The 9634-nt window shown below is 49.4% G+C and overlaps 1 protein-coding gene across 1 annotated transcript; it reads left to right on the top strand.

The window, feature by feature from the left end:
- Positions 1-711: 711 nt before the first annotated feature.
- On the top strand, positions 712-9082 carry LOC137446491 (rab9 effector protein with kelch motifs-like). Its single transcript, XM_068149160.1, has 13 exons — positions 712-824; positions 1211-1387; positions 1643-1748; positions 2221-2343; positions 2864-3083; positions 4054-4077; positions 4883-5005; positions 5536-5723; positions 6441-6640; positions 7391-7482; positions 7800-7854; positions 8547-8644; positions 8793-9082. The coding sequence occupies exons 1-13, from the start codon at positions 712-714 to the stop codon at positions 9005-9007; spliced, it is 1734 nt and encodes a 577-aa protein (XP_068005261.1). The 3' UTR covers positions 9008-9082.
- Positions 9083-9634: the final 552 nt, after the last annotated feature.

Raw genomic sequence — 9634 nt, 5'->3', positions numbered from 1 at the left:
CTCTGATCATGAGCTGCTCAGCAAATGTCTTGCAGTAGGCTTTGTTGGCCCTGACTGGGAAGTGATTCTCCCCTGCTTCAGCTACACGGAGAGAATATAATTTTGCTGCTGAAGCCCCGTCGTTGCTTTTAGTGGTGTTAGATGATCAACATCAGTTCTGAATTTAGCAGAATGATTCCTTGTAACACGGGTGATATTGGAGAGACAGCAGAATCCTGTGGGAACATATTACACAGATGTCCTGCCTTTTTTTGCTGCTAGCCCTAACTGCAGAGTAAGGGAAAAAAGTTTCACACCTGCTGGTTTTTATGAGAGCTACGGGAAATGTGTACCGATGCCAGCACTGAGGAATCGACAGACAAGCTCCCTCTTTCCCCGCAAAGGGATGGGTGGTTTGGGTTCTAGCGATGAGTGCAGCTTACCCCGGCATGAGTGGGCCGGAGCTGCTGCCCGTGCTTTCCTCGCTTTCTGCCTGCCCCTGGGGCTAAAGGGGGAGGGCGCGGCGGCTCCGGGCTCTCCTAACGCCGACTAAGGCGGTGCGGACGGGGCGCGCCCCTGCGGGTGCTGGCTCAGAGAAGCCGGGGGGCGGTGGCTCGGGGGCGGTGGCCATAGGGCGGTGGCCCGGGGGCGGTGGCCATAGGGCGGCCTCACACAGCTGCGCCGCGGGGCTTTTATGGCGGCAGCCCGCAGTCGGCGCATTCGCTTGCGGCTATGCTGCCCGCCTGCCGTCGGGCCCAGCCGAGGCCATGGGGCAGCGCTCAGGAGAGCCGCCTCACCTTCTATGTGCTGTGGGGGCTGCTGGAGCCGCCGCGGCGGCTCGGCAGGTGCGGAATGGCCCAGTCAGGGGCAGTCTCGTCGCAGCAGCGCTTGCTTGGGGGCTGCAAGGGAGCTGTGAGATCGGAGCGGTCCCGTCTGTGTTCCGGGGTGGGCTCCCTGGGGGGGGCGAGGGCATGCCACGCCTTGTCTCTCGTCTGTGTAGAGCTACCGCAGCTCATAGCAGCCCTCTCTTGCTAGGCTGCCACTTGCTTCTCTCTGCATCGCTGTGCAGTGTCAGCTGTAAATCACACAACCCCTTTCCTTTTGCCCTCCCGTGGCATAAATGTATTTTCAAACCTTTCCATATGTTTTTTTGACCTTCCACTTTATTACTTGGTGCTTATCTCTGTTTTCTCTGTTGTGTTTTGGGTTTTTTTTCCCACTTCCCTCGCAGCCAGTCCAGCAAGATGGTTTTCCAGGCTTGGCTGCCCCTGCCATTGCCAAAGCAGCTGGTGGTGTTTGCATTGGGAGACTGGAGCTGTTACTCTGCGGACACAAGCGTTGTGGTGGACGTGCTGGTGACCCCAGGCATTGCACCGCAGCAGGTTGGAACGCTGGAGCCTGCCTGCAGGTCCGACAGGAACTGGTGCTCTGAGGGTGTACTGGTATAGCTTTCTGCTGGGCGGTGCTGCCAGGCGTGCCAGACCTCCACCGTGGTGTTTCGTTTTAGTAATGCTTTTGGCAGCTTCCTTGCGGCTGCTCTCTGGATGGATGTGTTTGTGGGTTTTCTTTTTTGTCTGGGGTCATTACCAGCTAGTGTGGGAGCAGGAGTTTTTCCTCTGGTCAGTGTCTCTTGTTGGCTGAAAACCCCTGGTCCTCTGTGCAGGTCTCTGGTGTGGGAAGGTGACTGGAGGAGAGATATTTTCATGGCTTCATTGAAAGAGATGGATGAAGGCAACTATGTGAAGCTTATCCTGACTGTCAATGGGCAGGTAAAAGAACTGAAGTCCTCCCCTCTTCTTGTTTTGGGTCCCAAAACATTGTCACTGCTGAGCTACAGAACTTCCTCTCCCATCTTCTCCTTCTCTTTGCTACCCAAGGCAGAGCTGCCTCACATACACCTGCTGAGTCTAAACCCTCTTGTGATGCTCCAGGCCCATTGCCTAAACTTAGCTTTGACAGAATGCCTTGTGTATTGCAGGAGGTGGGTAGCAGAAAGCAGTTCACTGGGTCTGTGGTAATCACACAGTTGTTTTACCTTGCAGTGAAACTCTTGGATTTAGCATCCCCAGTGCCTGGCTTTGCTTTTCTTTGTTTATTCTGTTGGTGCTGAAGATGAAAGCTGGGCTATTCCCTTGCAGGGAATTTATCACTTGCAAGACATCTTTTGGCTCAGCCCTTGGGGGTGGTGCCCAGCATACTTGGCATGTCCTTTTATTCTCAGTGTCGCTGTTTCTGCTGCAGCTGCTCCGAGGTCTCTCCAGCAGTACCCCAGCTCACACTTTCCTTGTGCCAGAAACCACCCAGTCACCAGTGCTCCCAGCAGGTGATATGCCCCATGGCCAGGACATGGAGGAACCTACTACAGTATGTCTGTACTTTGGAGACTTCCTCTTGTTTTTCCATCTCTAAGTATCTTCTCCCTCACTCATAGCTGTTGAGTTGATATCTAGCAGAAACATTTGCTGCTGCTGTCTTTGAGGCAGCCTGGCTAGGCAACTTTTGGAGCTGAGGATTCACTTGTGAAAGTGGTACTTTTAATTGAAAAGCCTTTGGAAGGAATAAATTTAACAGCCTTTGGTGGTATGTTTGATTAGCCTGCTCCTAGCACAGATGGTCTTTCTGCCTTTCCAATTGCTTTGTGCTAGCTGTGCCCATTGCAGCCAGCAGTCTGAAAGCAGACTGCTGGGCATGTAGTAGCAGGTAGCAGCATTGCTCAGGGTGTATTTGGCAGCTGATTACTGTTGGCATGCTAGCCCTTATGACCCAAAGGGAAGGAAGATGAGCCTGAAAATAGTCACCACGTGAAACTGAGGTCTGACCCAGTAATAACAGTGACCTCAGGTCTTATTCTTCAGGGCTAATTTGATTGAGGCTCTTGTCACAGGTTAAGGGTCAGAGCTCAGAGGTGACTGCTAGAGCATTCAGGCCTGGGAGGAAGGACATCCATCCACCACTGAGGACCCTGGCAAACACCTGTGCCCTTAAGCCACCATCTGACAAGGTGAAGCCCACTGAGGCCTGCCGGAGGAGTCCTGTCCACCTCAAGAAGCCCAGGAAAAATTTGTTTGAACCTACAGCATCTGAGAAAGATCTCAGTGAAGAAGGTAACTCTGGCAGCTCCCAGATTTGTTTTATAGATCTTGTCTGAATGCTGCTGGGCAAGAAGCTTCCAGACCATTTCTCTGTATACCTCAAAGGCAGGATGGGCTTGTCTATTTAAGTTTGAAAAGTACTGAGAACTGTTCTTTAGTCCTGGATAAACTGCTTGATGATTTTTTTTTGTGCCTGTTGGCTAAAGGCCAGAAATAGAACATGGGATACTTTTAGTGTCAACACACTGTATCATAACATAATATGCCTGTCTCTGTGTAAAAGTGCTTTATAAATGAAGGCAAGTATTGTTAGTCTTGATTTACAAAACAGTAAGCTGAGGCATAACAAAGTTACCTAATATGATGTTCTGTAAATTCTCCAGCCTGTTCTCCTACTCACACTTGGTCCATAGAAGACAATGAATGTTATCATTAAAGTATAGAGAATATGAAAAGGAATTATATGCATAATTAGTGCAATTGTGCTCACTTTTCAGTAGTGAGGAGGTAGCTGCCAAGGGCTCTGAACCTTTAGCTTGTGGAGTGTTAATTCCAAGTCAGCTCCAGGGTGTGACCAAGTTTGTGTTAACATTTGACAGTAGCTCAGTGGTCTGCATGTAAAAGTGACTTTTTGGGGCTTGACTTGCTCATTACAAAGGCAAATATAACTTCTTCATAAAGTCACTTTTGCTGTAGGCAATGTGAGAAGGGGGGAAATGAGCTTCCATCACAGGGGTAAGATGCATTGGTGAAAGCATGGTGGCAGGGAAAGTGTGCCCTGCTGTTACCTGTCTTCTGCGTTCCTGATAGGACTTTCTTCAGGATTCTTGGTCTTGCATCATGTTTGTTGCTTTGAGGTAGCTTTGTTCTAGGCTAAAAAAAATGAAGGCTAAAGGGCTTTTAAACCTTAGAGCTTAGCACTTTCCAGGGTAGGTCTGCTGGCTGCATTCTTTATGGGGCTGTCTCTGTGTTTCCTCTGCAGATCTGGCAGTGAAGGAGTTGCAAGGTGAGAATCTGGTTCCTGGGCCCTGGTTTGTCTTTTCAGTCACTCATTGATGCCATTCCCTTTAATGTCACAGGCCTCTCACACTTCATCCTTTTCATCCTTTATCTCCTCAGTGATTATCAAGTAGGTTGTGTGTATATACTGTTCTTCCCCATGCAATTGCCCTCAGTATATGTTCTTCCAGTACTGCCAGGCTCTCCAGTACGTTTCTGTAGCCCCTCTGAATCTCAGGCACACCACTGGGTGCATAGCTGATTGAGGCAAAGGGTAAGGTGTGAAATAGACTTTGATTGAAAAGTATTTTTTAGCTTACTCAGCCAACCACAGGGGCCTGGGACAAGAAAGGAGCAGGGACAGAGCAGTACAAGCAATATCTCTAGAAGCAGTTCCAAGCTTCTGATTGCAGTATCTTAGGTACTGGCAAGCTCTTCCTGGGTAGATCTCTCTTACAAGAAATAGCACAGGGGGATACCCCAGCTAGGATAGTCTTTCTGGGGATGGGTAATTAATTGGGGATATCCAACCCTGTCTGAAGTGGCAGCCTGTATGCATCCTAAATCCAGCCAGACTCCTTGCAGGCTCCTTCTGCTGGTACTGTCTCTCATAGTACAGCAATTATTCTCCTAAGCCAGCAGAAAGCCTTCCTTGGGAAGCTGTCTCTTGCCACCCAGAGGGAAGGATCCTAGGCCCTTTGCCTTCCCAATTCTTCCCTCTGAGCCTTTAGCTGCCTTGTTGTCCCCAGCAGGGAAGGGAGCTGAGGGTGCATTGTCTGACTGCTCACGGCCCTGTGCTCTCCCCTCCCCAGGCATTCCCAGCCCACGGTGGTGTCATGCTATGTGCCTCAGTGACCTGGGGACAGCTGTTCTGATCGGTGGACAAGGTGTCAATCAGCAGTCCTGTGAAGATGCGCTCTGGAAGCTGGAAATAGGTGGGAATTTAAGGGTTATCAGAGGTAATAAGGTCAGTAGGACTCCAGGGTAGCTCACGCACATGGGAAGAAGTACTCGGGTGTCTGTGCACACGAGGGGACCAGGGTCGCCAGGCTGAGCCGACAGTGTAGGGTGCCATGAGAGGCTGTTGGGTTGTCTGAGGGCCCTGTAGGAGCCAGAGTGTAAGATCTGGAAAGAGCTGTGTGAGTTTTAAGGGGTAAAAGCGACAGTGCAGTTTACAGTCTGTGTGCTATGACTGGTGGAGAAGGACGAGATAAAATTCCAGTGCCTCACAGCTTTCTGCCACTCACCAATTCTCTCTTCCATCTTTGTATTCCACACCTAGTTAGTGTTTCCCTTCATTCTTCAGAAACATTTCTGTACGAGTCCCCTCTAGGCCTGACTCAAAAGAGAGGAGGAGATGAAGGAAGCAAGGTCTTGAGTGAAGATTTTGACATATTCTTTAAATATAAAGAAAACAAGAGCATCTTTGAACTCTCACACCATCTGTCTGGTGTTGCTCCAACAGACAGTGATTTCTGGCTTCCACTGGATTTCCAGCTACAAAACACCACACCATTGTGTTTGTATGGTCACACAGCCACCTATGACCCAGACACCAAGCGCATCTATGTCTTTGGGGGAGTAAGGGAGGACAAAGACTGCAGCAGCATCTACATTCTGGACACAGTTACCTGGAAATGGCTCCTTGTGGCTGTAAGTACTGCAACTCTCCAAGATAAAAGCACAGGGTCGGTGGCAGGTCCTGCCTGAATGTGGCAATCTGTGTGCCCATACCCTTACTCTAGTAGTCTTGGGCCACTGTCACTGCAGGTTTTCTGGGCTGCTTAGGGGGGATTGACATGTATAAGAATGCTATGTTGAAGGGCTACAAGCTTAGAAACCAGGGGCTGTGCTTGCAGTGAGTGAAGCAAGGTGAAAAGATAGTTGTAGCAGAGTGCTGTGCCTGACTAAGGTCATGGGTAGGAGGACTCTACAAGTGACAGAGGGAAATAACCTCTCATTTGCTATGGTGCTGTTGAGAGTTGCACTGGCAAAGAGCTGGTCTTCTCAAATTGTGGACTGCTGGGAGCATGGCAGATCTCTAAGCTCTGCAGTTGCCTGTCGTGTCCTTACAGAGGGCTTTCTGAGCTGTCACAAGATTGCTTCTACAGAATAAGCCTGGATGACATTTGTCTGTTTCCTGAGGAAGCTAGGTTAGGAGATTGACTTCCTTCTTTCATCAGAGCATTCTGGTGGTGCAGAGTATGCAGAGGATGCACTGTCTGTCTGTATGGCAAATCTCTGGCTAGGGAGCAAATAAAGTGAAAATGAATACTTGTTGGACTCCCTGCATGATGTGGGCCCCTTTCCTACAGGTCTTGCAGCAGACAATGCACTTCTCATGACAAAAGCATGCTCAACTTTTTCCAGGCTAAAGGGAGGGTGCCATTGCTCACCTACCACAGTGCAACCATCTACCACAAGGAGCTCTTTGTTTTTGGAGGGACTTTGCCCAGGAAGGCATCAGTGGCAGTCGGACCCTGCAGCAACATGCTCTATGTCTTCAATCCAGAGCATGAAATTTGGTACCAGCCCATCTCAGAAGGGGAGAAACCTCTCCCTAGGCTTGGGTGAGAGTGTTCTTATTCTAGCCCTCCAAAATAGAGCAGGAAAACTCTGCTGACCTTCCCTCCCACCCCAGTAAAATTTCCTAAATATTGGGTGATAGTTCTCCAACATTTGCTCCTTAAGACAGGGCTATGGTTTGAGCAATGTGACTCCCAGTACTTCCTGTCATGAATCCTGGTGGGATTTTCTCTTTGGGTAGCAGTGGCTGAAGGCAGAGGCAACTGCAAACTGAAGCTATGGCAACCCAAGGCTGAAAATGTCAGTTTTGGGAACCTGATGAAGATACAGAATTACAGAATATACCTGGTTGCAAGAAACCTCAAAGATCATCCAGCCCAACCCTTGACCCAGCACTGAAGGGTCAACACTAAACCATATCCCTAAGTGCCAGGTCCACACACTGCTTAAACACCTCCAGGGATGGTGACTCCACCACTGCCTTGGGTAGACCATTCCAGTGTTTTATAACCCTTTCAGTGAAGAAATATTTCCTAATATGCAGCCCAAACCTCCCCTGGTGCAGCCTGCAACCATTTGCTCTACTCCTGTTGCTTGTTATCAAGGAGAAGAGGCTGCCCCCTCCTTGCTCATACCTCCCTTCCAGTTGTGCTAGGGAGTGATGAGGTCTCCCTTCAGCCTCCTCTTCTCCAGACTGAACAATTCCAGCTCCCTCAAATGCTCCTTGTAGGTCATGTGCTCCAAGGCCTTCATGAGCCTGGAGTACTGTGTTCACTGGCTTCCTCATTGCCCAGGCATTCAGCTACTCTGCTGAAGAACAAGCTGCTGATTTTTGGGGGCCGAAGGACTTCTCTCTACCTCAGTGACATGCATATCCTGGATCTGGGTAAGAAAGTCTGTGCCAGGTGGATGGGAAAGTTCCCTTCTAAGACAGGGACTGGGGAATGAGGCATGCTTGATGGGAAGGTAGGATTAATTTACAAAACAAATTCCTGACTAGGCAATAGAGATGGAAAACTAAAGGGTGAAAAAAAACCCCAACCAACCAACATCTTTCTGGGGTAAATATGGGGAGTCTGCTTTCTTGGAAGAAGCTGGCTAACAGAGAATACAGGGTGCTGATGTGACAGAGTATGTCAGTTTCTATCTAGCTATGAGGCTGAGCTTTTTGAACATTTCACCTGCATTTCTCCTGGCTGTCAGGTTTCATGGAGTACACACCAGTGCCCCTCCTTGCAGGACAGCCTTCTGCACGCTGGTAAGATCCCACTGCAGACCCAGAAGCCCTCTTCCTCTGTCCTTTCTCTCTGAAGCCAGATTTAAACGGTGCCTGTGATCAGACCTAGTTGTGTATCTCTGCCCCACTAGTCAAAATACAGTGGGTGGCCCCTCTGCTGTGGGACCAGAAAGTCCTGTGCTGTCCTAGTTAGTGCCTGTAGGGTGGGAGCAGGGTACAAACTCTTGGTCTCCATGAAAATCTGCCTTTCAGGCTAGGGGAAGTTTTCTGCTCTGTGCTAGTGAACTTTATTGCCTGCTGTTTGGTCTACGCAGTACCTGGAATACCATAGGCACACAGAAAAGATGAAACTAAATCAGGACTAGGTGGTTCCTAAAAAGACACTGTTGCCCACTAGAACAATGACCTAAATCAAAGCAAAACCCAGCTAGCCTACTATCTCACTCCACAGAGCAAAGCACAGGAGTTTTAATAGCTCCTTCTGAGAAAATGAAGTGCTTTTCAGGCCTGCTTATGGCCTGACCTGTGGAGGCAAACAAACAGCTCTGTCAAGGTTATTCAAGTCAGAGCAAAAGAGAAGCAGAAGTTAGCTTCCATTCTGTAGCTTAAGCCCCCAGCCTCCTGCTGAAGTCTGCCCACCACTGCCCATTGCAGATTGAGGTAACTGCAGGAGGTTTTCTTGTAATCACCTTTTGCCTCTGCTTTGGTCACAGTTTTCATGCAGCTCTAGCTGTGTCGGACCAGAAGGTTTTGATCAGTGGAGGCTGCAATGCCAAGGGAGCCCTGCAGGATGCCTTCATCTTCCACCTAGGTGAGTGACTCTCCTTCCCTGTTTTCATAGCTCAAGGTGATTATGGGGCTGCAGTGGTGTTTTTGAATACCTAGGCTGCTCCACTTGTTGTTTTATCCCTTGGACTATGAGTGGGCTTGTCAGTGTTAATAGCCCCTTTCTACTTCAGATACTCTTTCATGGAGCACAGTGGTCCATCATGACCTCTGCTCTGTGCCCCGAGCTGGCCACACATTGGTTGACTTGACTCCTGCCTACCAGATGAATGTGGACCAAAAGAACAAACAGGAGCATAACCTACACACAGTGTTGGTCTTTGGGGGCTCCAACTGTTCTGGGTCCTTTTACAACAGCCCAGTCAAGATCCAGCTGGACCTAGGATAATGCACAATACTCAGAATGAGCCTGGAACAGAAAGGGCTTTTCACCAGCCTGAATACAGACATGCATGGCAATAAATGACCCCAAGTAACGTGGCTGTCCAAGTATCTGTATGTAAGTGAATGCTACTTTGGCCCAAAAGATCATGGGTTTGTGAAGTCCTGAAGGCAGTGCTATTGTCCTCTCATGGTAGCCAATATACAGCTTCAGACTGGCAGAAATTTCCTCCCATGTCTCTGGCTTGAGTGCCAAAATACTCAAGTGTGATTTGAGCTGAGTCTGCACAGGAACAGTCACAGGCTTACAAGTTTCCCTTCTCACTCTACTGGTTTCTGGGCTGGAATTCTTGAGGTGTTTTCACTTAGGTAATACTGGAACAGGTTGTTCAGGGAGGTCATGGATGTCCCCTCCTTGGGGGTGTTCAAGGCCAGGTTGGATGAGGCCTTGAGCAACCTGGTCTAGTGGAGGGTGTCCCTGCCCAGGGCAGGGGGTTGGAAGTAGATGATCTTTAAGGTCCCCTGGTCCCCTCCAACCCAAACCATTCTATGAATGGGATTTACTCCTGCTGCTTGGAAGGTCCTCATAGTCAGGTATGATTCTGGTTTGGAGGGAATCTGAGGTGGGATTCCC

This window comes from Melanerpes formicivorus, unplaced genomic scaffold (genome assembly GCF_026170545.1).
Source record: "Melanerpes formicivorus ecotype bairdi unplaced genomic scaffold, bMelFor1.0.p_v2 SCAF_17, whole genome shotgun sequence".
Classification (NCBI taxonomy): domain Eukaryota; kingdom Metazoa; phylum Chordata; class Aves; order Piciformes; family Picidae; genus Melanerpes; species Melanerpes formicivorus.
This window is presented reverse-complemented; position numbering and strand designations above follow the sequence as displayed.

Excerpts from the sequence above, each read along its gene's own strand:
- LOC137446491 (XM_068149160.1), top strand. The coding sequence starts at position 712 with ATGCTGCCCGCCTGCCGTCGGGCCCAGCCGAGGCCATGGGGCAGCGCT. Across the intron at positions 1,749-2,220 it reads TCCTGACTGTCAATGGGCAG|CTGCTCCGAGGTCTCTCCAG; the intron begins GTAAAAGAACTG and ends TTTCTGCTGCAG. Across the intron at positions 7,855-8,546 it reads GGACAGCCTTCTGCACGCTG|TTTTCATGCAGCTCTAGCTG; the intron begins GTAAGATCCCAC and ends CTTTGGTCACAG.